This window comes from Monodon monoceros, unplaced genomic scaffold, assembly GCF_005190385.1.
Source record: "Monodon monoceros isolate NGI ecotype Baffin Bay Population unplaced genomic scaffold, NGI_Narwhal_1 Super_Scaffold_12, whole genome shotgun sequence".
In the NCBI taxonomy this organism is placed as follows: Eukaryota; Metazoa; Chordata; class Mammalia; order Artiodactyla; family Monodontidae; genus Monodon; species Monodon monoceros.
The window spans coordinates 156,235,122-156,260,000 of record NW_021703768.1 but is presented as its reverse complement, the minus strand read 5'-3'; the positions used below and the strand labels follow the sequence as shown (position 1 = coordinate 156,260,000).

Sequence of the window (24,879 nt, the reverse complement as noted above, 5' to 3'; positions counted from 1 at the left end):
CCACCCACCCTCCAGGGCGAAGCCTACCTGCACGAAGGTCTGGGTCTGCAGAGTGCCCACCGCCTGTACCAGGCCGTGGCCGAACTCCAGGTCCTGCTCCAGGGCCAGCGAGTAGATGGACAGGAGGGGCATGTGCGGCTGTGGGGGCGGGGTCGGCAGTCACGGGGGTGGGACAGGCGCCCTCGTGGAAGCCCTGCCGCCTCCCCAGCGCCCTCAGCTGCCCTTGCAGAGATGGGAAACCCCTTGCCTTTGGCCCATCTTTGAGGGGCGAAACACACCCAGGCCTGAGGGGCCCCGCCCCGTTCCCTCGAGTTCCCCACCTCCTGCATGACGCTCTGTCTGCAGTTCTGGACGATCTTCTGCAGGCCTTTGGCAAAGTCCATCTCTGCAGGCGGGGAGGGATGTGAGCGCAGGGGTGAGGTGAGGGGAGGGGTGTGAGCGCAGGGGTGAGGGGAGGGGCCTTCCAGCCAGACCCCGCCCCGCGGGCCCCAGCTCGCACCCAGCGCGTTCCGCTTCTCCAGGTAGCCGATGAGGTCCTTCATGTACTTGGCCATGTTCTTGGCGTACTGCAGCGCGGCGTGCACACCCCCCTCACAGCGCTGCAGCAGCGTGTCCACCGCCTCCGGGGAGAGGCAGCCTGCGGGACAGACACCTCTCAGCCCGGGCTCCTCCCCAGCCCACCATTCCTTCCGTCCTCAGCCCTCCACCCCTAGGCTCAGAGACTCACCCTCATCACAGTCCTCACTGCTGAGGGGGGCACCCTCACTCCCCTGTCCATACAGGTTCTCCATTGACTGTACCAGAGGGAGACAGGTGAGTCCAGTCCGGGCTGGGTACTGTTTGATGCCCACCCTGCAGGAGACAGTCACCGCCCACCCCCCCCCGGACAGAGCGGGAGACCACGGTCCACAGAGCGGGCAGGGGGTACTCATCCGCCCTGCCAGCCTGACCCCGTGCAGCACCCAGGCCATCCCTGCTCACCTGGCCCGGGTCCCCAGGGGGCACTGAGAGGAGGATGCTGCTGTCCACTTCACCCATGAGGAACTCGGACACACTGCAGGGCAGGGGGCAAGTGTCAAGAGGCACATGGGTCCCCACCCTCTGCCACCCTTCCCCACCCCCACACTCACGTGCTGCTGAAGGAGACTGCGATGGTCTCCAAGGCCTTCTCAAACTCCTGCTTGTCCGAATCATTGTTGCACTCATAATGGAAGGCTGGGGACAGACAAGGACGAGAGGGGTTGGCCCAGTCTGGGAGGTGACCACCTGTGCAACTAACTGAAGGGGGAGCATTGGAGTTGTTGTGCCCATCAAACTCCTGTGCATCCTTCAAAACCCACTTCAAACGTCCCCTCCTTCAGGAAGCCTGCCCAGACAGAAAGCCCTTGCTGCCCTGTCCTGGCTGACCTTTGACCTTGGCAATGAGGGTGCCGGCAGCTGTGAGCGACTCCACGGTGTTCAGCAGTGGGTACTTGGAGATGACCTGGTGCATCACGCGGAGGGCCTCACCCAGGCACTCATGGGCAAGCGGCCGGCGGGCCTCTAGGAGGTCTGCCGGGCAGAGGGGGTATGAGCAGGGAGGGAAGGAAAGCCTGCCCACCTAACCACCTAACCCTAACCCTCGTCAGAACTCCTGTCCCCGGGTGGGGAAATTGAGGCCAAGGTGGGAGAAGATAACTGCCTGAGGCTCAGTGTGTGACCTCGTTGGGAGGTGTGTGTGTGTGTGAGGAACTGTCCCTCTCTCGACTGCTGGCCGGGTCATCAAAGGTCAGATGTCAGTCTAGGCAGTCCTGCTCAGAACACCCTTTCCTCGTCCCTCCAGAAAACAAACTCCCAGTGACCTTCAAGTTGCAGTCCTGGTGCCTCTTCCTCCAGGCAACCCACCTGGCCCCTTCCCTGCCCCAAACTCTCAGGGCTCTGTCCAGCTCTCTCCCAGCCCTGCCTGCCTGGGCACTGGGGCTTAAACACCCCGTTACCTCACTCTCTCCTGACCAGCCACCCCATGAGGCAGGTGCTGTCATCACCCCCATTTTGCAGGTGAGGAAACTGAGGCATACAGGGGAGAAGTCATTTCTCAAGGATCACGCAGCTTTTCCATCTCCACTAGCTTTGAAGGCATGAGAATGCCAGGCAGAAGGACCCTGCCTGGCTTTACCATAAGGGCAATGGGGAGCCACAGAAGGTGTTAGGGCAAAGGAGAGTCAAGATCAGATCTGCATCTTCAAACATGGCTTTAAATGCCCTCCTCAGATGTTCTTAATTGGAAAAAAGCGCTGTGTGTGGGCAGAACACGCACCATCTAGTGGAAACAAAGCCGAAGGAACGTATGGATGGGGAAGGAATGAGCCGACCCTGAGACCCAGGAGAGACCTGGCCACCAGCTGGGAGTATATCTCCCTCACCTGTGTGCCTCTGACTCTGTGCCTGGAACCTGATGCTCAAAAAAATAATAATAATATTTTAAATTTTAAAAATGGAATCTGAAAATAGGTGTCTGATCCCTTTTCAGCACTGAGGACCCCCAATGAATGCCACCGACACGGAGACCCCCACGGAGTCCCTGGCCCCAAATTCCTCCGAGTGCAGCCCAGTGCCTCAGCACCAGGCAGGATTTTGAATCGGAGGCCAACTCAGGGAGGTGGGAAGGAGCTTACGGAATCCATAAAAGGCCGGCTGAGGAAAGGCCGGGCCACGCCCCTTCCCGGGACATTCCTCGCACACACCAGGCCCCTCATGTTGCCTGGGCCTCGGCCCCCTGGGTCCCCGCAGCACACTCACCTGGGCAGGTGGGACTGTGGAGAAGCCTGGACATGCCCAGCTCAGCATTGGCCAAGGCAAGCGCCGGGCAGCAAATGCCCCGAGTGCCACGTGCTCCTGGCCAGGCCCTGCACCCCGCACCCCGCACGGTCCCCTCACCTCGGGGCCCCGCCTGGCAGCGCACCGGCGCCTGCTCCAGCGCCGGGTGCACTGTCCCGCAGATACACATGGCGCAGCCGTCAGGGCGCAGGGACCGTGAATGCGCAGGCCGGGCTAGGCAACTGGCTGGTCCGGGGTCTTTGGTGCCAGGTCCTCTGCAAGCAAACCGGCTCTGGCCGGTCCGAAGACCCGTCCCCCTCTGAGGAAAGCTCCGCCCCGGCGTCCTGCTAGCTCCCCAGTCTCAGGTAGCAGGAGCCTGGGACCCAGGGAGATGCAATTTGATTCGGGATGGGACCGGCCAAGGGCAGGCAGGGAAACAGGCCCAGGTACAGGGCGTGGGGAGGCGTGGGGAGGTGTGGGGAGACCCCGCCCACCTGGATCCCGCCGCCCACTGCTTCCTAGGTAGACAGCACAGGGTCCCCAAGCCCTCTCACTGTCCCCACAACAATTACTGTGAGCTGAGGACATCTGGTTACAGTCAGCAACTCCCCAGGGCGTATCATTGCCCCGTTTCACAGATGAAATGCCAGAGGCTTAGAGAAGGGTCAGCTGATCCAGTCTCACAGCCTGGCAGCGGCAGCAGCAGGATGCAAACCCACATGCTCTCTGCTCCAGACCCTTCCCCTGGCCCAGGGCTGCCCCAACACTCAAAGAAGGGTGCCCCTGCCCTGGCCCATCCTCCTGCACGACGCCCACTGGCTCAACCCTGCCCAGGCCTGGCCTCCAAGGAAGCACCAGGATCGGAAAGGAACCGAGATTAGAGTTTCCCCAGGAAACAACTCCAGCCCCACCCCAGGACCGGATAGTCCTGGGGGCTGATACCCCCCGACCCAGCAGAGGCCCGGCCAGCAGAGCCCATTAGCTCCTACAAAGCTGAGGTCTCTCCAGTCTGAGGTCGAATCCAGGCTCTGGCCCCTCCTTGGCTGGTTGAGCCAGGAGTCAGGGCCCCTCTCTGGGCCTCAGTTTCCTCATCTGTAAAATGGGCACCTGTGGGGAGCAGGCCAGAGTGTTTAGCATGGCCCTGGCACTGCGGTTTCTGGCAGGAGAGATCATAGTGCCCTCCTTGGCGGCCAAAGACAAACAGGAAGCAGATGAAAATAACTCGGCAGGAAGCTGGGCTGTCAGCAGACGCGTGGAGAAAACGGAACTGCCATCCCACAGGCCGCTCACTCTTGCAGCTTACGTGCCGGTCCTGCCCCTTGTCCGTCCTGAATCTCTCTCTGTCCAGACCTCAGCCTGCCTCCAGTCCATTCCAGTCCAACATGCAGATCTGACCTTGTTCCACCTCTGCTCTAACACCTTCTGTGGCTCCCCACCACCCTCAGGATAACATCCAGGATCCCTCTGCTTGCCATTCTCAATGCCTCCACCCTCACACATTTCATACACCCGAAACTTGTTCCCCCAAATGCACCTCCACTCCATGTTTCTGAGCCTGTGCACATGACATTCCCTCTTCCTGGTTGCTGCCAAACTCCTATACATCCCTTAGAACCCTAACTGCAATGACTTTTTCCATGAAGCCCTCCCTACAACCCTCTTTGGAGCCTCCCCAAATCCCTCCCTCCATCCTGCCTCAACCCCACAGAGTTTGGGATATCTGTGTCCAACTGCCTTCCACCCAGGCCGCGGTGTCCCTGCCACTTCTCACCTTCACGCAGAACACACTCCTTCAGCTTCTCAAGGCCCTCGGCAAAGCGGGCCACGTCAGCCAGCAGGTGGGAGATGTCCTCCACAGTGTCGGGGCAGGGTCCCTGGATGGGTCCCTCGGCTGGGCTGGCTGTTGACAGTGGGCTGCGGTGGCCACGGCCCAGCGTCCAGGTGCTGGCTCCGGACAGTGGGAAGCCGGCAGCGCTGGCATGGCGGCTTAGGCTGGTGGGCCTCTTGAGTGTGCCTGTGGCCTTGGCATTCAAGGCCACACTTGGTGGTTCCAGGCTGGGCGCCAGGGACACTGCATCAGCCCCATCTCTCCTGGGCAGCTCCTGGGAGGGTGGGGGGAGCCACTAGAGCAGGTGCCCCCACTGGGCCCTGCCTCAGTTTTCCCGGAAGTGAAGTGGGGCTCTGGAGGGCCTTCAGCCTGACCCCACAGGGGGTCAAAGGCCACAGGTCAGAGGGCTGAGATTTGGTGTTGTGCCCCTCCCGCACCTGTTACCCAACATCCTCTTCCCCAGAGCTTTCACAAACAACGGCCTCTGCCCAAACCACAGCCGGGGTGTGGGGGAGGGGCACCCCACTTCCTGGGAGGGGGGCGGGGTAGGGAGGGCCAGGGTCTCCTTAGCTCCCCTCAGGGGAGGCCACTGCAGACACACCTACTCACTGGTGAAGACACCTCCTCGATTCTTTTACTCTGAGGGTCCACTAGGCCCCTCAGTCTCGCGGACACCACAGGCCTGCTTTGTACGAGGCCCACCCCATGGATCTCGCTGCACACACTGCTCGCTCTAAACCTTCCCCCAGTGGCTGGGCTGTAGCTCTCACATCTAACTGTGCCTGGAGGCCCCAAGTTCCCTAAGCCCTCACCCTAGAGTCCCGGACCCAGAGCACCCACACTCCCTGGACCCCACAGGCAGCCCTGGACGGGGTGGGGTGTGCAGTGGCCATCCCAAGGGCTCCTACTGTGCACTGAACGTGGGGATCCCAGCCTGTCCTGCGTGGCCCCTGCAGTCCAGCCTGGGGCCGTAGCTGGCTCCAGCCCCGTGCCGCCGGCCCAGCATGGCACTGCCCGGCCCTGCCCCGCCAGGCCCGAGCGCAGGGTGTTCCCTGGTCCCCCTGCTGCCTGGGTGTTGCTCCAAGATCCCCGCCCGCTCCAGCTCCCAGCAGAGGCTCACTCACCCCCGAAGGCTGCGGACAGGGGCTTCCCGCCCGGTTCTTTTTCGAGATAGAAGGGGTTTTCATGAGCTCCCGCTTCTTCCTGGAGAACATGTTGTGGCCAGGCCGAGTGGCCCGAGGGGCCCGAGGGGGAGCGGGCCGGGGGTCTCAGCGCTGCAGCTCCTAGTGTCAGTGGCCTCGGGACCACATTGTCGCTGGCCACCCCCCCCCCCAGCTGTCAGGCCCACGTGACAGGCCCAGCCCTCATTGGCGGGCGCTTCCCCCCACAGGAAAAGGCCTCCGGAGGCGGTGACTCAGACCTGCCCCTGACCCTCCCCAGCCTCAGCCTGCCCCTCCGCTCAGTGGGCTTGAAGGTGGGGTCCCAGGCTCCGCCCCCAGCTTCCGCTTTCAGGAGCTCTGCGCACGCACGCACGCACGTTGGTTGAGGTGCCCCTGTCTGGCACCGGCGCCCCGGGCAAGGCCCTGGCGGGCACATGGGGACTGCAGAGACGTTGACCCCCCCCCCACTCAGCCACACCCAGATGCACCCAGGAGTGCAGACACGGGAGCACGATGACACGCAGGGACATAGGCTTGGACACATGCTGAGAAGCCACCCAGCTCCGCAGATGCAACGGATACCCCTGGACACAGACACCTGCCCTCCAGTCCTCCTACCTTTCACGGGTGTGCCTGCCCTATATCCTCTGGCGACTCCCCTGCAGACCCCAGGGCCCAGGCAGCGCTGGGCATAGTGAATCTCCTCCCCTCAGCCCAGCTCCCACCCCTCGCTCCCCATTCTACATTCCAGGGACATGCACCGACCATGACTATGGGACAGCTAGCCAGCAGCAGGGCTGCTAACACTTCTGAGGCCACCACGCCGCCTCCTCCCTTCCCTGGTGGGGCTCCCCGATCTGGAGCACTGGCGGTGTGTACAGCTTCCTGCCCCCTCCCCCCATGACCACCTCTTCTCTTTGAGCCCCCCAGTCTGAGCCTTCTCCCCTCCCCAGATCTTCCTCCCCCACCCCTCCAGAGTCCGAACACTGGCCCCCACTGACCTCAGGTGTGACCTCTGGGCAGGGGGCATGCAGGCCACAGCCCCTCATGGCAAACCCGACTCTCCAGGCCCAAGTCCATCCACAGACCCCTCCCAGAAGCCCCTTAAGGAACCTCTGCCCACCACTCATTGCTCTGGAGACCAGGAGCAGGCAGTGAGGGCCGGCTGGTGGGCTTCTGACCTGGTCGGGAGGCCTGAGGTCTGGGTCGCCCCTGCTGGGCTCCTCCAGCTGCCCCAGACTTTCCTGAGCCCTGACCGCATGCCCATTTCACGACCAGCCACTCACAGGTACCGCCCTCAGGCGCCAGAACCACGTGGGCACTTAGGGGCCCCGGGACCATTGTCCAGGCTCTTATGAAGGGCAAACCTGCAGAAAGACACGCCCCAGCCCACCACAGAGGGCTTCAGAGCTGGGAGTCCAGTCGGCTGCAGCTGGACTCTCACCTGCCCCCTAGAGATTGCATCTGTGTCCACAGACTAACTCCTGCACACACTCGGGTGTCAGGCCTGATATCCAGACATGGAGAGCCATTTTTGGACAAGCATGCAGCCTGACGCATGGACACACGTGCGGAGGGCTTCACACCATGACTTCTCTGTATTCCCTCCAGGGCAGCAACCCCTCAGGGAGCCTGGGTCCCGGCTCCAAACCCTCTGCCCTGCCTTGGTCACTCCCAGGGCCTCCCACCAGCCCCACGGAGGAGAGGGAGGCTCAGAGCACCGTCCCGGCCATGCTGTGGTCCTCGAGGAACTGGGTGATGAGTCTGGGGGTCTGTGGGCCTGGCACAGGGTCCGCCCCCACTTCTGCGTCCTTCTCGTCCTCCTCCTTCCCCTGATCCTTGGAGAGTTACAGGAATACCTAGTGCTGGGCAGCCCAAGGAAACAGGAAGGGAGGTCAGCTGAAGGGTCTGGCCCCCAGCCCCACCTTTACCACCAGCCCTGTCCTGGCGCTGAGGTCACCTCCTCCAGCGTGGTCTGGCTCACAGAGAAGTCCTCCACACCGTGCTCTGTGCCACGTGCCGCCAGCTCTCCAAAGAGGTGCACCAAGGCGCAGCGCGCTCCCGGAGGCAGCTGGAAGCGCAGGCGGCCACCGTGCATCTTCCGTAGCTCGGCCGCCGGGAACCTGGCTGCCACGAAGGCTCGGACTGAGACTCGGACACCCGCAGGGTCAGCGTGTGGCAAGCCCTGAACCTAGGGTGGGGTAGGGTGGGGTGGGGTGGAGTCCCGAAGCCCGCTCTTCCCTAAGACCCACCCACACCACCCTCCAGCTCTCTCCTAGCCCCACCCCTATACCTGGCTCCTCTTGACCCCCTGCCCAACAGACCTGACCCCAACCCCTGCTCGTCCTCGCCCCTCCTACATGCTCATCCCTTCTCTAACTCTGCTTCTCCCAGGCCCCGCCCATGCAATGCCACGCCCCAGTCCAATCTCTGGGCCACACCCACTTGCAGACCTTCTTGTGTCTCCGCCCATGGACCCACCCTCAGCCATCAGACCTCATCACCCCTCTCATCCTGGACAGTCCATGATGCTTGTCTCTCCCCCGCTGAGAGCCAACCTGGCCCCACTTGATCTCCCCTCCGGCCCCACCTACACCCCCACCCGGATCTGCCCGCACCCAGGCCTTGAAGCCTCACCCCACTCACCGGCCCTGGAGGTGCTGCGTGTTGACCAGGCAGCGGAACCGCCCGTTCATCATGATGGCCAGGTGCGTGCAGAGCGCCTCACTCTCCTCCATGCTGTGGGAGCCCGGAGCCGTGAGCTCTGGCCAGGCCTGGACGGGCGGTGCCAGGCACTGGGCTGCTCCTGCTGGGGACCCTCATCCTCCAGCTCTGGACCACCCTGTGCTCTGAACACTTCCTGTCAGGCCCAGACTGCTCTGTTCCCTGGGCCGGGTACCACCTCCGTGTGTTCTCCCACTCAGGCCTGGCACCCTCCCCCAAGCGAGGACCATGCCATCCCCTGCGACCCTGTGCTCTGACAGTCTCTAGCTCGGGCCTGGTCCACCTTTCTCCCCAGGATGGAACACCTGGACCCGCAGACCCAGGCGTCCGGTTCGGGGCCCACCTGTGTGAGGTGGGCACCACGGCCAGAAGGCTGTTCCAGAGAAAACGCCGTGCGCCAGGGTCCGTGCCAGTGGTGGCTCATCCTGGGAGCAGGGAGATGCTTAAGCGGGGCCCCGCCCCGCCCCTACTCTGCGCACACGCCCCCCTGCCCTCCCCCTCACATACCAGAGAGACCACAGCTGGATCCCCCACCAGAGCCACGGCTGTCGCCAGTTTCCGCTTAGTTGCCACGGCTGTAGGTGCCCACGGGCCTGTCCGCACATTGAGGGAGGCCCAGGCGCCCCAGGCCCGAGCTTGCTGTCTGGCGGGACGAAGTGGGAGGAGCAGAGTGAGCATGTGGGGGGGGGGGGCCGGGTCAGAGTGGGGGGACCAGAGTGAGCAGGGGGGCCAGGATAGCGGGGGTCAGAGAATGGGGGGCCAGAGTGAGGAGGAGGGCCAGAATGAGGGGGTGGCAGAGTGAGCATGGGGGAGCAGGGTGAGTGGGAGGGGCTAGGGCGAGGAAGGGAGTGGAAGGTAACTAAAGAGGGTGGGGCCAGAGCGAGTACAGGGGCAGGACTGCTACCTGAGGGCGGGGCCAGAGTAAGGGAGAGGCAGGACCTGGCCCAGGGCAGGAAGCCACCAGGAAGCCCTAAGCAGGACGTGAGTAGGCGGGGCCATAGCCAGAAGGGTCAAGGAGGGAAGGGGCGGGTCCCTAAGCAGGGAGGACAGTGGGAAAGGGAGGCAGACCCAAGTGAGTATGTAGGAGCTGGGGGAGGGCAGGGGCGGGGCCAGAGGACCAAGCGTGGGTGGACCTGGACTCAGGGTGTGGCCAAGGAGCACCAGGGTAGGTAGGCTACGGTCCAGGGGCGGGGTTGGGGGCGGAGACCGGAGGGGTTGGTTGTGGGAGTGTCACCTGGGCAACCTGGGCCTCGCGGACACCACGCAGGCGTGCAAACAGCTCCAGGTGCTCGCGGCCGGTCAGCAGCTCGAAGATGGCATCCAACTGAGGGCAGTAGCCCATGCGGCAGTGAGCTACGGCCGGTTCCCGGGCCACGCTGGGGATGGGGAACAGAGAACTTCAGGAACTAGCTGGGCCCCGGCCATGCTGGGGGCAAGCAGGGGTCTCAGGGCCCGCCCACCCACCCTGGTAAGGGACAGAAGGTGTCTCAGGGCCAGGTCAACCCTGCAGAGGTGTGGGGATCAGGGACTCAAGCCCCACCCGATCCGTGCATGCAAAGGCAAGGGGTGGGGAGGAACAAAGGCTCCAAAGCCCCTCACCTGTGGCCTGCCAGCACCACCTCGCCCCCGCTGGGCACCGTGTCCCCAGTCACCATGTGGAATGTGGACGTTTTCCCCGCTCCGTTCACGCCCAGCAGCCCAAAACACTGTGGGTACACCCAGAGACGGTACTCACAGAGGCCTGGACACTTGTCCCAGCATCTCTGATTTCTGGGGGTGGGTAACTCAGTTTCCACGTGGAGGGCTGTGGACAAGGGGACCCCTGGGGCAGATACTGGGGTGTGTGGGTAGGCATACAGCTGTCACACAGCAGGAATTCTGGTTGGCACGCAGTACGTATCCTATAAAGGTCACACACAGCCAGTGCTCCATAAATATCGAGGCAGGAGATTTCAGAATGTTTCCTGCCATGCAGTGGGTACCTGATGGCAATGGCACCTGCTGAGAATTCATGCTGGGTGTGCAGTCAGCCCACAGTGGAGAGGTTGGCTGCACACAGTAGGCACTTGCTAAAGAGTGACTACGACACTAACACACCACACATGTGCACAGGTATGTGTCAACCCCTAGTAGGTGGCCAGTAAACGGCCCACAGCAGAAAAGTTTGCACAAAGCAATTGCTTGAATGTGAACTGGTACAAAGCAGGTACCTACTAAATATTGGTCGTTAGCAAGTCCTTGATACATATATAGTAGGGGCTCAATAAATGCTGTTGATTTGATAAAAGTTGATCATCACAAAGGTGACATTCAATACACTTTTGGTACACACAAGGGGGGGCTCAGTAATGCTTTAGTATATACAACTGGTACTCAATAAGTGCTAGCACATAGTACGTGCTTGATTAAGGTAGCAGGCATATGTATGGGGGCCCAATAGATGCTCAATAATAAATCTGTCCTCACTAGGATCTTACTAATACCTTATTGCACACAGTAGGGATCAATAAATGTAAGCATGCAGTAGGTGCTTAATGAGATTTGTTGGCTCAAAATAGGACTTCAAATATTGGCAGGCAGTAGGTACTCAATAAAAGTGCACAGTAGGTGCTCAATAAAGGGAAACAGGCTCACAGTAGGTGTTCAGTAGAAGGAGGTAGGCACAAACAGTACAGAGCACTGGGTGCACAGTAGGGCAGCCTCTCACCCCTGCACCAGGACCTCCACCCTGGACTTAACCTCACCAGGGGAGATCCCCAGACACAGGAGGTCGACAGCCAGTGTCCTCTGCCCAGGGTACACCTGGGAGGGATACAGGTCCATGAGAAAGGTGGGTGGGCCAGTGGGAGCCACCCAACCCAGCGCTCTGCACCCACCTTGGTCAGGTCCCTCAGCACCAACATGTCCCTCTCGGTGGCTCCTTGTGCCACCCGTGCCCGCTCATGGGCCACATCCTTATCCTCCTCTTCCAGGGCAGGCAGCAGCCTCAGCTTGGGTCTGAGGACAGAGACATGAGTGGGCCCAAAGCCAGATCCCAGCCCCTACCATCCTCCATGGTCCCCACTGACTGTGGCAGGAGGCAGTTGTGGTGCTGCAGCAGGAGTGTAAAGAGGAGGAAGATGGGCCCCTGTATCAACATGGCCAAAAGGTTCTTGCTGACGACCTCCCAGCGCAGGGGTGACTGGAACTGCCCATCTCCTGTGAGGACATGAAGGAGGGATTGGGTCATTTTAGGGGTTTGGTTTCTGGGCCTCTCCCCATTCAGGTCACCCTGGGTTCTTAAGGGAAAGGACCAAGCTGAATAGGCCACTCAACTGGGGTCTAATTGGCATGGAAAACAGCGGCATCGGGGCTTCCCTGGTGCCGCGGTGCTTAAGAATCCACCTGCCAATGCAGACGACACGGGTTCGAGCCCTAGTCCAGGAAGATCCCACATGCCGCAGAGCAATGAGGCCCACGTGCCACAACTACTGAGCCTGCACTCTGGAGCTCGTGAGTCACAATGGCTGAGCCCGTGCACCTACAGCCCGTGCTCCGCAACAAGAGAAGCCACCGCAGTGAGAAGCCCGCGCACCGCAACAAAGAGTAGCCCCCGCTCGCCGCAACTAGGGAAAGCCCTCGCGCAGTGAAGACCCAACGCAGCCAATATATAAATTAATTAAATAAATCTATTAAAACATATATATAAGAAAAAAAGAAAAGAAAAAGAAAACAGCGGTATCACCACCTCCCTTACTTAGAGCCTTAGACATTTTACGATGTGACCAAATGGAATTAGATTTTATGGCTGCTTTGCTGTACGTCTAACTTGGCCCTCAAGCCCTTGGGGGCCACCTAAGACCTCCAGGTCTCTTCCTGGGGGCTACTGTTTGTCCCTACCCTATAGAATTGACTCTCATCTGGCACTTCCCCACCTGGAGGGAAGTTCTCACCCAAGCGCTCAAAAGCGTCAGCCATGGCCTTGTTCCTCACCATGTCAATGAGCGCCCAGCCTAGGCAGAAGTGAGGAAAGATAAGGAAGACCCGTTTCAGGATCCAGCTCACCTCCTATAACTTCTACTCAGGGGCAGGAAGAAGGAGGTGGGTAAGGGGCCAAGGCCGATGCCCAGTCCAACCCCAGCCCGAGGCCCAACCTTGTCGGGTCCCACCTGATCAGAGAAGAGCTCGAGCACAAAGGTGGCCATGCTGCCGTTGATGCCGATAAAGAGGCTGATGCAGGTGAGCACCATGTAGGCCATGCTGGGCATGGAGAAGAAGGAGGAGGGTGGGTACGTGAGCGGTGTGATTGACCATCTGAGGGGTAACAGGAGCCACTGTTACTGCCAGACAGGGGCTGAGCAGCCCTAAAAGTAATACAGATCTCCCTTCCTAATTCTGTGTTTTAGGCCTCTATAACGTGGATCAAGCCAAGATGAGCTTTTAAGGCCACCTCGGCACACCACTGAATTAGATCACACTTGGGGTCACTTCAGAGCTCCATACCCTCTCCTTAGGAGCTGCTACAGAGCCCCATCTCCCTCAACAGTGTTGGAGGGGTGGTGGTCAGTAAGAACAAACCCTGAAAGGCTAGGGGCCTCACTCATACAGTAGTAGCAACAACAGGAGGGCAGGCAGGTTGGCAGAGGCCACGTACGCCCTCTGCTGGAAGGCCAGAAAGATGAGCACCACGATGGACACTGGCACCAAGTAGTTACACTGCATTGGAGATGGCAGTTTCCCCCCTCAGTGTGCAGGGGTGGGAACTGGCACCCTCGGCACTGTGCCCCACCCTGACCTCCTCCCTGTGCTTTGGGTAGCAGGACATGAGGTCTCCCACAATCCCCAAGACTTTACTTGGGCCATCCTAGACAAGTCCCTGCCCAGAAAGGGCCAGAAGGGGCAGTGGCAAGTGGTGACGGGGCCCCCACCCCTCCAGGCAGTCCCCGCACCATGTCCCAGAGAAAGTTCAAGGGTGAAGCTGGCCGGGACAAAGGACATGGCGAAGACCACACAGATGGAGACAAGCACGTCCACTGAGGAGGCCATTCTGGGGGTGAGAGTACATGAGCTGTTCAGAGGGGGAACTGTGCACACCACCGATGGGACAGAAGTCCTCAGGGCTGGGTATGGATGGGGGAGATGGCCTGAGCCATTTCGGGTCATTAGGCAGGGAGAGGTTTCCCAGGTCTCTAGTAGAATAAAAGTTGATGTGACGAGAATGTGCAGGCAGCTGGGGGAGACTGGAGCCCGTGGAGCCTGATGATGTCCCATTACCCTGGCCTAGGGAGCGGAGAGGGGCAGTTCCTGTTCCCCATTTACACAGCAAGAGCGTAGCAGAGCGTAAATCCAACTCCCATCGCCCCAAACAACAGAGAAACCAGCTGATGCTGGGGGGATACACAGAGCTGGGGGACTCACAGCGTGGCCTCAGACAGCTGCTCCTTGGTGAGGTTCAGGGGGTGATTGAGCGTGGTGATGCTGTGGGCACGGTGGGCGGGGCTTGGCGGCAGGCGGGCAAGTAGGAGAGCGTTGTTGGCTCCGTTGACAAAGGCCACCACGGCATGCCAGCCCTTGTTGTTGAACCAGATCTGTGGTAGGGTCAGGGCCAAGGGGTCAGCGTGCGGGGGTCAGACCTACGCCCAGCAGCGCCAGCCCACCACTCCCAGTTCCCACCTTGAGGCCATCCTGAATGTCCAGACCAAGAGCCCATGCTGTAAGGTTGTTCAGGATGCGGTCGAGGGCCCCGCCCAGTTGGGGGCTCAGCAGTGCCCGCAGCTCCTCCACAGAGCGGCCCACCTCAAGCCCCGAGGGCAGGCCCGGGTCTCGGCCCCCCAGGGAGAAGCCCCCATACCTGTGAGGCAGTGGAGGAGGGGCAGCTGAGGGTCGGGGAGGATGGGGTGGCAGGTCTCCCAGCAGGCAGGCAGAGGGCACAGGAATGGAGCCCAGGCAGGGGACACTCCTCACCTGACCTCGTTTACCCACTTCTTGGTCTTCAGGCTGTGATAGAGACAGACACACAGACAGAAAGATGAGTGAGACAGAGATAGAGAGATGCTAGGGAGTTGATTTGGGTGAGATAAATAGAAACGATGAGGTATGGAGGGCTCCTAGGAAGCCCCAGCTGGGAACCCCAGGCTGGACATCCCCCTCTCCCCAACCTCCCCCAGGAACAGAACACTTCCTCCACCTGAGGACCCATGCTACGGCCGGGCACGCCAAGTCCAGGGCAGTGCTCACCCTTGGCGCACCAGGCGTGGGTAGGTCTTGACCAGGAAGTCAGACAGTTTCCGGCCTGTTAGGTTCTGGACCACTTTGCCCGAGTTGGTCGGTGCCTGGGGAGGCGGGGGGCAGCCGGCCACAGCAGGACAGTCGGGCAGCAGGCGGTGGGCACCAGGCTGGCTGCACTGGCAGGCAGGGGACGGAGACTCCGGAGTCCAGCTGCCACTGGCCAAGACCTTAGCCACATCTGCAGGAACCTCGGGCACCGAGAACTGGCAGACGGCAGGCTGCGTGCACTCAGGTGCCCTGCGGGCGTGGGTGCAGGGCTGGGGCACCCGGCTTCCAGGGTTCCTGGAATGTGGGGGCGCCCAGCTCCCAAGCAGGCATGGGGGATACCCAAGGCACCCTGAGGCCCACTGGCCAGAGCCCAGATAGGGAAACTGAGACCAGAGAGGAGAAAGGTCCAGGCTGGCGGGCCCTCACCTGTTGGAGTTATTTTTCAGGTAAGCCTCCTCCAATCCGGCCTCTTCCCGCAGCACCTCGAGCAGGCGGGCACGTTCAGGGTCCCCTGGGGCATCCTCGCTGCACAAAGGGGGCGCAGGTCAGGGCTGTACCCACAGGCTCCTGGTGCTCCCACCACCAGGCCCCTCTCCTCTGCACCCACCTGAAGAAGGACACTTGGGAGCCATACATGCTGGGACTGAGCTGCAGAGCTGGGTAGTATCTGAAAGGAGGCATGATGAGGCTGAACACCAGTGCCAAGCCCACGAAGAGGGCAGGCAGCCCAATCTGAAGGACCAGCCCATCAGCTGCCCTCCTAGCCTGCCCTCCAAGCTTGCCTGCACCCTTCCCTGATCCCGCTCTGGAACCATCCATGGCTCCCCAGTGCTTTCAGAAAGTGTTCAGAGTAGGGGATACACCTGGGGTTAGGCTGTTGAATTAGGTCACAGAGTGGAGAACAGGCACTCAGGGTCCCCCACACGCCCTCCCTCGTGCCTGGCCCCCCTCACCTGTGTGAACAGGCCACAGCGGCTGCAGCGGGCAAGCAGGAAGCGCTTGAGAAGCAAGGCCCGGAGCTGCTGGTGGGCCAGCACCTAGCCATGTACACAGCCTGCGGCGTCTGGCCCAGAGCTCTGCAAGGCCTGTGTCTCGGGGGCAGATCCCGCTGTGAGGGATAGGAGGGTCAGTGCTCATGCCCCGAGGACCAGGAGGGGCCACAGGGCCGGGTGGGGACAACTCACCCAGCCCCCCATTCTCCAGGGCTGATTCCTCTGGCAGAATCTGCAGCCTTGCAGTCGCATCCAGATGAGCAATGCCTGAGCATGGGTGCTACCTGGGCCTACCATCTGTGGAGTTACCAGTGTTGGGGTCAGGTTCAGGGTCAGGGTTAGCGTTCAGCCTGGGGTCTGGGCTAACGTCAAGGTTCACAGTGGAGGGGTCAGGAATCAGGGGTGGAGGTCAGGGCTATGCCTTGGGCCACGTCAGCCAGGGATGGGGACTTGGTCTAAAGTCAGGTCCAACTCTGGACCAGGTTGAGGGATCAAGACAGAGACCTGCGGCCGCACCCCCTGGGCCTGTGTCCACAGCACAGTCCTCCACCACCTTCAGGAAGATCTGGGGAGACGAAGCAGGGCGCTCAGAGCCTGGGGACACAGGGGAGGGAGGGAGACTCGAGAGCCACCACCCCTCATACACTGGGGGTCCCCAGGCCTCCCGGAGGGCCCCTGAGTCTCCAGGCTTCTGTGGGTGCCCTGACTCCACCCTGGGACACCCAGCTGTCAATAGGCAGACTCCTCTTCATCCTTCCAAGCACCACCTCCTCCAGGCAGCCCTCCTCCCGGCACCCCCACACCTCCCCCAGGAGCCACACCTCCTCCAGGCTGGTGTCGGAGATCCCGAAGCCGGCCAGTCCCAGCTTCCCCAACCGCTGGTCCAGCTCGCAGAAGAGCTTAGTGAAGCTACTGTCCGGGGCACCCTGGTAGGGCAGCGCCAGCACCAGCTCGTGTGGCAGCTCTTTGACCAGCCGTGCCCCGGGCACGTGGCTCTGCACTAGGGCCAGCAGCTGAGCATGTCAGGGGCCCTGGAGGCGTGGGCAGCCGTGGCTCCTGCCCCGCCCCTCCTATCCCTGCCCCCCTGGAGAAGGGGCTTGGGTGATCCATGAGGGACCTGTCCCTGAGGGCAGAGGACGTCAGGATTAGGTACCCAAGGGCAGGACTTGACCCGGGGTCAGAGCCAGAGTCCACCCAGGGTTGGAGTCCAGGAGTAGGTCCATGTGTCGGCTCAGCCTGGGGTTGTGAAGTCCTGTTACCCTGAACCAAGCCACTACCACCCAACAGCCCCTCACTCTGGCTCTCCCACCCCGGCCCTCACTGGCAGTGCTGGCCTGGCTGCCTGGCTCCCTTTCCTGCCCAAGATCCATGTTGTCCTTCAAGTCAGTGTCACCCTGCGGGCAGGGCTGGCCAGAGCCTTGAGAGACAGTGGATGGAGGTCAGCTCCAGCCCTCACTTTTTTTTTTTTTTTGCGGTACGCAGGCCTCTCACCGCTGTGGCCTCTCCCGTTGCAGAGCACAGGCTCCGGACGCGCAAGCTCAGCGGCCATGGCTCACGGGCCCAGCCGCTCCGCGGCATGTGGGATCTTCCCAGACCGGGGCACGAACCCGTGTCCCCTGCAACGGCAGGCGGACTCTCCACCACTGCGCCACCAGGGAAGCCCAGCCCTCACCTTTTTGCTGGTGGCCAGGGCTGGGGGACCCTTCACCAGTGTCAGGTAGTATCTGGAGACCAAATGACACCACAGGAAGAGCGGGGAGCCACAGCAGCACAAGCAGCCACCCGCCACCACTGCCACACGGTCTCCCAACAGCTCTGCCTCAGCCAGGTGGTGGGTGGAGAGGATCAATGTGCAATCTGGGCATGGGACCCAACCCACTCATGCCATCAGGCTGCCAAAGCTGTGGTCTCTGCCCCATGCAGTGAACTCCTACTCATCCCTCAAAACCCCATCCCCCAACACCTCTTTGTCAGAAACATCTTCTGGCCTCTCAAGCAGAATCCAGGGGAACCTCAGGCTACCCCCAATTCTTACCATCATGGTATTTGAGCAGCAGCTCCCGAATACCTCGACAGAAAGCAGGGTCCACACCAGCTGTGGGCTCATCCAAGATAACGACTTGGGAGCCACCCACAAAGGCAATGGCCACTGAAAGCTTCCACTGGATCCCACCTGGGTTGGGACAGGGGTTGGGATCTCAACAGGACCCACAGGCTTGGGCAGGGCTACCTCCCTTCTTCCTGCGCCTCTCCCTACCCACCTGGACCTCGGTTCCTGTCTCCTCTGGCATCCCCCCATCCTCAGGATAAAGCCCTAGCCCCCTCCCCATCCTCATCTCTGCAGACCCAAAGGCTCCTCCCCAGAGAGGTGGCGAGTCTGTGCATGCCGCTTGGGGACCAGTCCCACATCCTGCATCAGACGGTCCTGCTCGGGGCCCACGGCAGCTGCACTCAGACCCTTTAACCGCCCATAGAACCAGACGTGCTCATCCACGGTCAGCCTGTGGCCATGGGCAAAAGACAGGGTGGCTACCATGGTGGGCAGGGGCCCAGAGAGCACCCAGCCCCCCATTGCCATGCCCCAGGCCCACTGAGACGCACATGTCAAACAGCACACTGTACTGTGGGCAGACTCCCAGGTGGGGCTGGATGGCTGCCATGTTGGATCGGACATCGTGGCCCAGGACACAGGCGGAGCCAGCAGTGGGTGGGAAGAGGCCGGTTAGGATGGACCTGGGGGTGCGGGGATCGCAGAGCAGCTGCTCCTTCAGAGGGGGAAACTGAGGTTCCCAGAGAAGAAGCACCAGCACATATAGGGCACCTACTGTATGCCCAGACCGAAGGAGTATTATGTTCCCATTTTACAGGGGAGGGAAAGTGAGGCTCAGAGAATATACTTATCGCCTACCTATTGTGTATCCAAAGTGAACTTGCGGGGGGGGGACCCAAAGTGAACTGGGGAGGGGGGTATCCTGTCCTCACTGTACAGACAGGGACCTTCTGACCCCAGATGTCCTTCCCCTTGAACAGCTGTGCAAGCTGAGGCCCTGGGGGGCGGGGAGAGAGGAACTGGGGGGGAGGGGAGCGACGGCTGCTCACAGAGTTGTCGTCTTGCCAGCCCCATTGTGGCCCAAGAAGGCGGTGATGAGGCCCTGGTAGAAGTCCAGGCTGAGCCCGTGCAGGGCCGGCTGTGGGTTACCAGGAAAGTGCTTTTCCAGGCTCCGTATGGAGACTCCTGGAATCAGGCCAGGGGGCGCCTCTTCCACCAGTATTGGGGAAGGAGGGCAGACTCAGCCATGGGAGCCCCTGGGGTCCTGGGGGCTGTTCAAGCTGGTCTGTGGAGTCGGGGACTTGTGGGGCAGGGGTCTGTAGGAGTTAGGGGAGCCTCAGGGGGCCTGGAGGACTAGGGGTGTCCAGAGGATTGGGATCCGCGGGAACCTGGGTTTTGGGGGGGCCTGGGAATCCAGACAGGGAAGTGGCTGCTAAGGTCTGTCAGGCCTCACCCTTGGGGTCCTGTGGGGCAGGGGGCTGGGCACTTGGAGGTCTGAGGCCCAAACCAGTAGCTCCTCCAAAAGGGAAAGTTCCATGGTTCGGGGATCCCGTACTCGCCTGTGGGGAGTGGTACTCAGTTACCGCTTGAGCCCATTCCCCTGGTGTGTGCCGGCTGCTGGCCATACCCCTGGGATTAGGGCATCCAGGTAGGAAGTAATCAGGAAGCCCCGCCCACCCGCCCCAGACCATCCCTCAAACGCAGCCACCTGTGCGCATGTGCTCAGGTGCCAGGAATCCCCACCCTCTCACCTCCGGCTTCCAGAACCCTAAGCCCCGCCCCATCCTGGGCCCCGCCCCTCAGCCCAGCCTCCCTGGCGCCTGTGCACCTCTTACGGCCCACCTGGGCACACAGCCTCCAGGTACCAAGTGGCGAGGCCGTAGAGCGCAGCGTCGAGCAGCAGAAGACCCGAGACCTGGGCCAGGCTGAAGACGTCGGCTGTAGGCCCAGTGCCCACGTTGTGCCACTGCGCGCCCTCGCCCTGCTCCTCCAGCAGTGCCAGGCTCTCGCAGCCGAAGCCGAAGGCCACGGGCAACAGAAGGCTCTGCGGGTTGGGGCAGGTAGGTATGTGGGTGGAAAGCAAGGGCAGCTAAGGGTGCCTTGCACCCCTGCACCCCACCCGACCCGGCTCTCACCGCGGCCACACGGCCGCCCACTGGGCAGTTGGTCCCCCCAGGCCACGCACAGCACGTAGAGCAGATAGAGCACGAAGTAGGCGAGGCCCCCGCAGGCGGCTGCCAGGTTGGCTCGGGAGAAGCAGGCGCTCAGAAAGAAGCTCTGGACCACCGTGGCCACCTTGAAAGCCGCCAAGAACGGGAAGGGCACCACCGCGTGGCTGTAGGGGAGGATGTCCCCGAGCTACAGGGAGGCAAAGACAGCTGGAGGGAGCGCACGGATTCGCCCAGGGACGCGCAACCCCGCGAGGCGCCCCCTGCCTGTTACCCTCCCGCGTACACGTGCACCCATTCTGGAGCCGGGAAGGCCGGGGTGCGCCCACCTTGAGCACCAGCATGAGCAACGCGGTGCTGAGAAGGAAGGGCCCGAGACAGCTGAGGAACCAGCCCAGCCAAAGCACGGCGCCACTGAGCCCCATGGCGCGCATCGTGCAGCACAGCCTCGTCTCCTTCTCACGCACCACAGCCTTCACAGTCAGCGCCACCGAGTAGATCCAGGCCAGCATCAGGAAGAGTGGCAGTGACCGGCTCAGCACGCGCAGGAACCTGGGGCAGTGGGCAGCTGGGGTGGAGGCCGGAGACCCCGCGCTGCCCCCATCTGGCACGAGGGTGCGCGCACTGGGATCCCAAGGTGAGGCCAGCCGAGGACATTTGTCCTCCCTTATCATCAGACCCTTGATAGCGCCTCAGGGTTCTGGCTGTTAGGCCACGTTCTCCCAGCTCCCGGAGACCCCCGACCCTCAGGAATCCCTGCTCCTCCCGCTACAAGTCACGGAGAGTGGTCCCTCTAAACTGTAGTTCTCAGCCTTGCCTGCGTGAATATTCCAAACGGAACCCTGGCCGCACCCTGAGACCCGGGTCTGGCATCTGGGTGAGGAGGGGGCACTCACGCGTCGGCCACGTAGCACGGGTAGGGGATCTGCTGCAGGTAGAGGCCGGCGCGGGGCGCGGCTCCAGTGAGCACGCTGCGCGCTCCAGCAGGTCCTGCAGGTACACGAAGCCGCCCCACACGTAGCGCAGGTCCATCAGCGCGTCAGCAGCCGCACCGGGGTCCCAAAATCTGAGGCGAGTATGGGGGTGGCTGGGCCCTGCCCATCACAACTTCAGTTCCGCCCTCACCTGCCTCCTCAAATACGCACGAAGCCCCACCTGCCAAGCGCTCTTTTTTTTTTTTTTTTTTTTGCTGTACGTGGGCCTCTTACTGTTGGGGCCTCTCCCGTTGCAGAGCAGGCTCAGCTGCCATGGCTCACGGGCCCAGCAGCTCCGCGGCATGTGGGAATCTTACCGGACCGGGGCACGAACCCGTGTCCCCTGCATCGGCAGGCGGACTCTCAACCACTGCGCCATCAGGGGAGCCCCAAGCGCTCTAATCTTATCCCAGAAGCCGAGGGTTGAGCCCGCGCCTGCCAAGCCCTTGGCCGCGCCCCTCACACCATAGGCTCCGCCCACCGCAGGCCCCAATTGGTCTAAGGAGTGTTGGGCTCCACCTACCAAGGTCTATGGCAGGTGGGATGCTCCCTGGCATCCCCATTCCCTCGGCCCCGCCCCACAAGGCCCCCCACCTGTCCCTGATCTTATTGGCTCTTGTGACGTCATCGATGTCCATGCGGATCTTGATGCGCACATGGCCAGGGCCTGGGGACTGCGAAGAGTCCGGGAAGTCCTCGGGCTTGGAGGGCAGCTCCAGGGCCCGCTCCACCAGGGCAGCCTCTGAGGGCGCAGCCTCCAGCTTGTCCAGAGTCACGCACTGGGAGGGGCTTGGGCGTGGGTCCGAGGTCCCAGGGTTCTCCTCTGGACCTGAGGGTGGAGCCGCGTTTCCTCCTAGGAGTCCCACAGCAGGGCTGCCCCTCCCCTCAAAGAGATTTCCCCAGGTGGGCGGCCCCTCACTTCCATCACACGGCCCAGTGTGCCCACCATGTGTCCCATATCAGCATGGGCCTCATGCCAGCTGCAGCCACCACTTCGGGGGTTCAGAAAGGCACGAAGAGCCTCCCCCCGGTCCTGGCCTCCAGCTCCTGGCTGCCTTCTTCCTGTGACCTGCAGGAGCCTCTGGGGGGTGTCGGGGAAGGTGGGAGTCTGTTTCGGGCATTCAGGGCCTGTCACCCCTCTTCCCATCCCTGCGGCCAGAGCTCACCGTGGATACCACTTCCCAGCTCCACACCCTTGCCCAGAAAGCCCTGCCCTTTGCTCAAATCCTCAGCAGGGCATGACTCTGCTGCCCGGCATCCTGGCCCCACCTGCAGCCGGCGCTGTCGTTCGCGAAGTTCAAGAGCTGGGCGCCCAGCAGCTCCCACACCTCCTGGATGCCCTTCAACAGCGGCAGCCCCTGGAAGGTTCGGTTCACCTGCAGGAGGCGGGCGCCGAGGTCTATGCCGGCCTTGCCTGTTCACGACCCTTCCCCCCTCTGAGGACCACTGCCCACCGCTCCTGCTTCCCCCCCTCTGCTCCATCCTGTGCCTCTGAGCGCTGTCTGTAACCTGGCAAACTCTTACCCCTTCTAGACCCCGCTTCCCGGACCCAGCCCAGGGGCCGCCCGTCTCCTGGTCAGGGCCCTCCCGCTGGCCTGGCCCTCCCCGCCCTGGTCTGAGGCCGGGACATGGGACCCCTCCCACCGTCACCTGGGCCGTGAGCTGAACACTACTTTCCCCAGGACCAGCGGCTTCAGGCGCCTCCAGAGCCGGTGCGACAGGAGGTGGGCGTCCAGGGCCCCCACCAGCTCAGTGCGGGTGGAGCCTAGCGCCGAGGGGTGCACCATGAGACCCTGTGCCCGCCCACGTCCTGGCCCCACCTCCCCTGCTGGGAAGCCAGCTCAGCCACTCAGGCTGTGGTGTGGCAGGGCCCATGCCGCTCCTGCCACACCAGCTCCTTCAGGTCACTGGCCTCGTACCGGCTTGCTGGGCTCCCGGCACTGCACAGGGCTTCTGCCACCGCCTCCAGGGGGCCACCTGGCCCTTGGGGTCTCCACAGCAGTGCCCACAGCTCCACCAGGCCAGGCGGCGCCAGGAGCTGGAGACGGGTCACCAGAGGGCCCGGGCAGGCTTCCCTTCCACGTGGTCCCACCGCCAGGCCTTAACCAGGGCAGGGGACTCCACCAGGAGCACCCTCTCCCTCTCTTTCTGCCCAAGTGCCCCCCAAAACCTACCAAAGATAGGTGCCTGGGGCTGCCCTGTCACCTCCCCTTCCAGGCAGCCCACCCAATTTCCTGGCTGGGGTAGAGGCTGCGCGGGCCTCTTATCTCCTGGGCCAGGTCTTCTGCTGCTTCCACAAGGCTGTCTAAGGAATCCTGGGCCTGGCCCAGCACAAACGCCAGGGATTCCTGGGGAGAAAGATGACAAGGTGACAACGACGTTCACTGCTGTCGCACCAGGGGTCCAGTACCTTGCTAAGTTCCCAGGGGGTCCATACTATCATAGGCCCCATTTTACAAACAGGGAAACTGAGGCTGCTAGAGGCAAATGGGCTTGTTCAAGGTCTCAGGGCTGGAGTATCTCAGGCCCTCCCAGGCACAGGCCTGGAGGCTGGCCCACGAGGGGCAGGGCGGGACTCCACGAGAACAGCGTCCAGGGCTCCAGCTGGCCTTGCCCTGCCCCACCTCACCCCTTGCGTCAGTGTCCTTAGCAGCTGAGTGGCCAGGGACGGTCCCTCCTTGGGCTAGTCACTCAGCTGAGCCCAGGCTGAGGGAGTAAAGCACAGAAGCCCAGGGTTAGGCAAAGCTTAAACCGAGACACGCCCCACCCCGTGCCTGTTTCACAGCCCAGCAAGCGGAGGCAGGTGGGTGCTCAGAGCCCGGCCCCGCCCGGCCTGCCATGGGCCCTGCCTTCTCACCTGCTCCGCGTGCAGCCCTCAGCGAAGGCATCAACTGCCTCAGGCTAGCCAGCATCCTGTGGGCATCTGCCAGGAGCCGGGAGACCCTGGGGACAGAGAGAGGGCGGGAGGCGGTGGCTGGGCGGCCCTCCACCCACACACACCCGGCCGCCCCCGCTGCCACCGGCTTACAGGGAGTCCTGAAGGTGCTGAGGACGCCAGGCTCCTCGGTGGGCATGGGCCGTGGGAAACAGGTGTTGCTCATGTTGCAGATGAGGCCCTAGAGTCAAGGGACGGTACCCGCTGACGGCAGCGGCTTGTTGGGGAAATGGCCTGCGGGGACGCCGGACGTGGGCTTCTCGTCTGAGTCCCCAGCATGAGGACAGCCCCGGCGACAGAGTGCTCCCTCTCAGCCATGATTCGAGTGCCCGGCCTGTGCTCCGGACTCTCCCTGGGGCCCCTGTGCACGGGGTGACCACTGCTAACCCTAACCCTAACCCCAAAGTGCTGGACGTTGGGAGGCTTACATTCATGCTGCCCAGGTTGGGGGTGGGAATGGCGTGCGGCCACATCAGCTCCACCAAGAGCTGCAACTGCGGGGGCAGAACAGGCGGGGGGGGGAGTGGGGGACCGTGGGGGGCGCCCGGGCCGCCCCTCCCTGGCCCACCCGACCAGACATTACCGGCTGCCTCCTGCGGTACAGGAAATTCTTCCAAAGCAGCATCAGCTGTGTCCGGGAGGCCATGGTGGGAATGGACGGGAGACAGGACTCAGGGGTCAGGCTGAAGTCGTACTGTGCGGCTGCGGGCAACTCCCTGTTCCTCTCTGAACCTCATCATCTCTCTATCGAGCAGGGTTCCTGGAAGCTCTGCTTAGAGCCGAGCAAACAGTCCGCGCTAATTAAAGGGGCTCCTGTCTCCCCAGAGGGGCGGAGTAAGCCAATGGGAGCCCTGCCCGAATCCATCCTCGCATCTCATTGGTTGAGGGGCCCAGGGCTGCAGCTGGGGGCCCAAAGGCGATCAATTAATCCTGCAGGTGGTGGAGCCTAGGCTTAACTCTCTCCTCACCAGGCTCCACCCTAAGCCCTACTGGTGGG

At 62.2% G+C, this 24,879-nt stretch overlaps 2 protein-coding genes across 5 annotated transcripts in view; both read right to left on the bottom strand.

Moving 5' to 3' along the window:
* ARHGAP45 (Rho GTPase activating protein 45) overlaps window positions 1-6,914 on the bottom strand; it is a 14,480-nt gene extending 7,566 nt beyond the window's left edge. For 2 of the 4 annotated variants that reach the window (XM_029216193.1, XM_029216194.1), the window contains exons 1-9: window positions 5,749-5,838; window positions 4,568-4,898; window positions 1,408-1,551; window positions 1,131-1,215; window positions 982-1,054; window positions 728-794; window positions 500-637; window positions 321-385; window positions 28-138 (exon numbers count right to left, since the gene is read on the bottom strand). In XM_029216193.1, coding sequence (XP_029072026.1) covers window positions 28-138; window positions 321-385; window positions 500-637; window positions 728-794; window positions 982-1,054; window positions 1,131-1,215; window positions 1,408-1,551; window positions 4,568-4,898; window positions 5,749-5,838 — 1,104 coding nt within the window. Of the gene's footprint in view, window positions 1-27; window positions 139-320; window positions 386-499; window positions 638-727; window positions 795-981; window positions 1,055-1,130; window positions 1,216-1,407; window positions 1,552-2,916; window positions 4,543-4,567; window positions 4,920-5,748; window positions 5,839-6,797 lie in introns of those variants that run through there. The other 2 variants (XM_029216195.1, XM_029216196.1) reach the window with 2 other exon arrangements.
* On the bottom strand, window positions 6,768-24,879 carry ABCA7 (ATP binding cassette subfamily A member 7). Its single transcript, XM_029216198.1, is given in 49 exon segments — window positions 6,768-7,643; window positions 7,745-7,923; window positions 7,926-7,975; window positions 8,431-8,523; window positions 8,852-8,927; window positions 9,012-9,072; window positions 9,074-9,151; window positions 9,743-9,884; window positions 10,108-10,214; window positions 11,385-11,505; window positions 11,577-11,706; window positions 12,441-12,564; window positions 12,657-12,801; window positions 13,906-14,075; window positions 14,161-14,338; window positions 14,452-14,484; window positions 14,725-15,012; window positions 15,190-15,288; window positions 15,371-15,495; window positions 15,717-15,871; window positions 15,948-16,052; window positions 16,272-16,320; window positions 16,577-16,768; window positions 17,051-17,149; window positions 17,428-17,612; window positions 17,791-17,928; window positions 18,102-18,256; window positions 18,357-18,488; window positions 18,855-19,076; window positions 19,259-19,364; window positions 19,648-19,849; window positions 19,941-19,964; window positions 19,966-20,163; window positions 20,303-20,525; window positions 20,870-20,945; window positions 20,948-21,039; window positions 21,542-21,726; window positions 21,867-22,026; window positions 22,217-22,323; window positions 22,576-22,767; window positions 22,839-22,987; window positions 23,217-23,295; window positions 23,577-23,642; window positions 23,785-23,890; window positions 23,976-23,985; window positions 23,988-24,116; window positions 24,311-24,346; window positions 24,349-24,376; window positions 24,466-24,879. Coding segments are annotated over 49 exon segments (6,009 nt in total). The 5' UTR covers window positions 24,529-24,879; the 3' UTR covers window positions 6,768-7,496.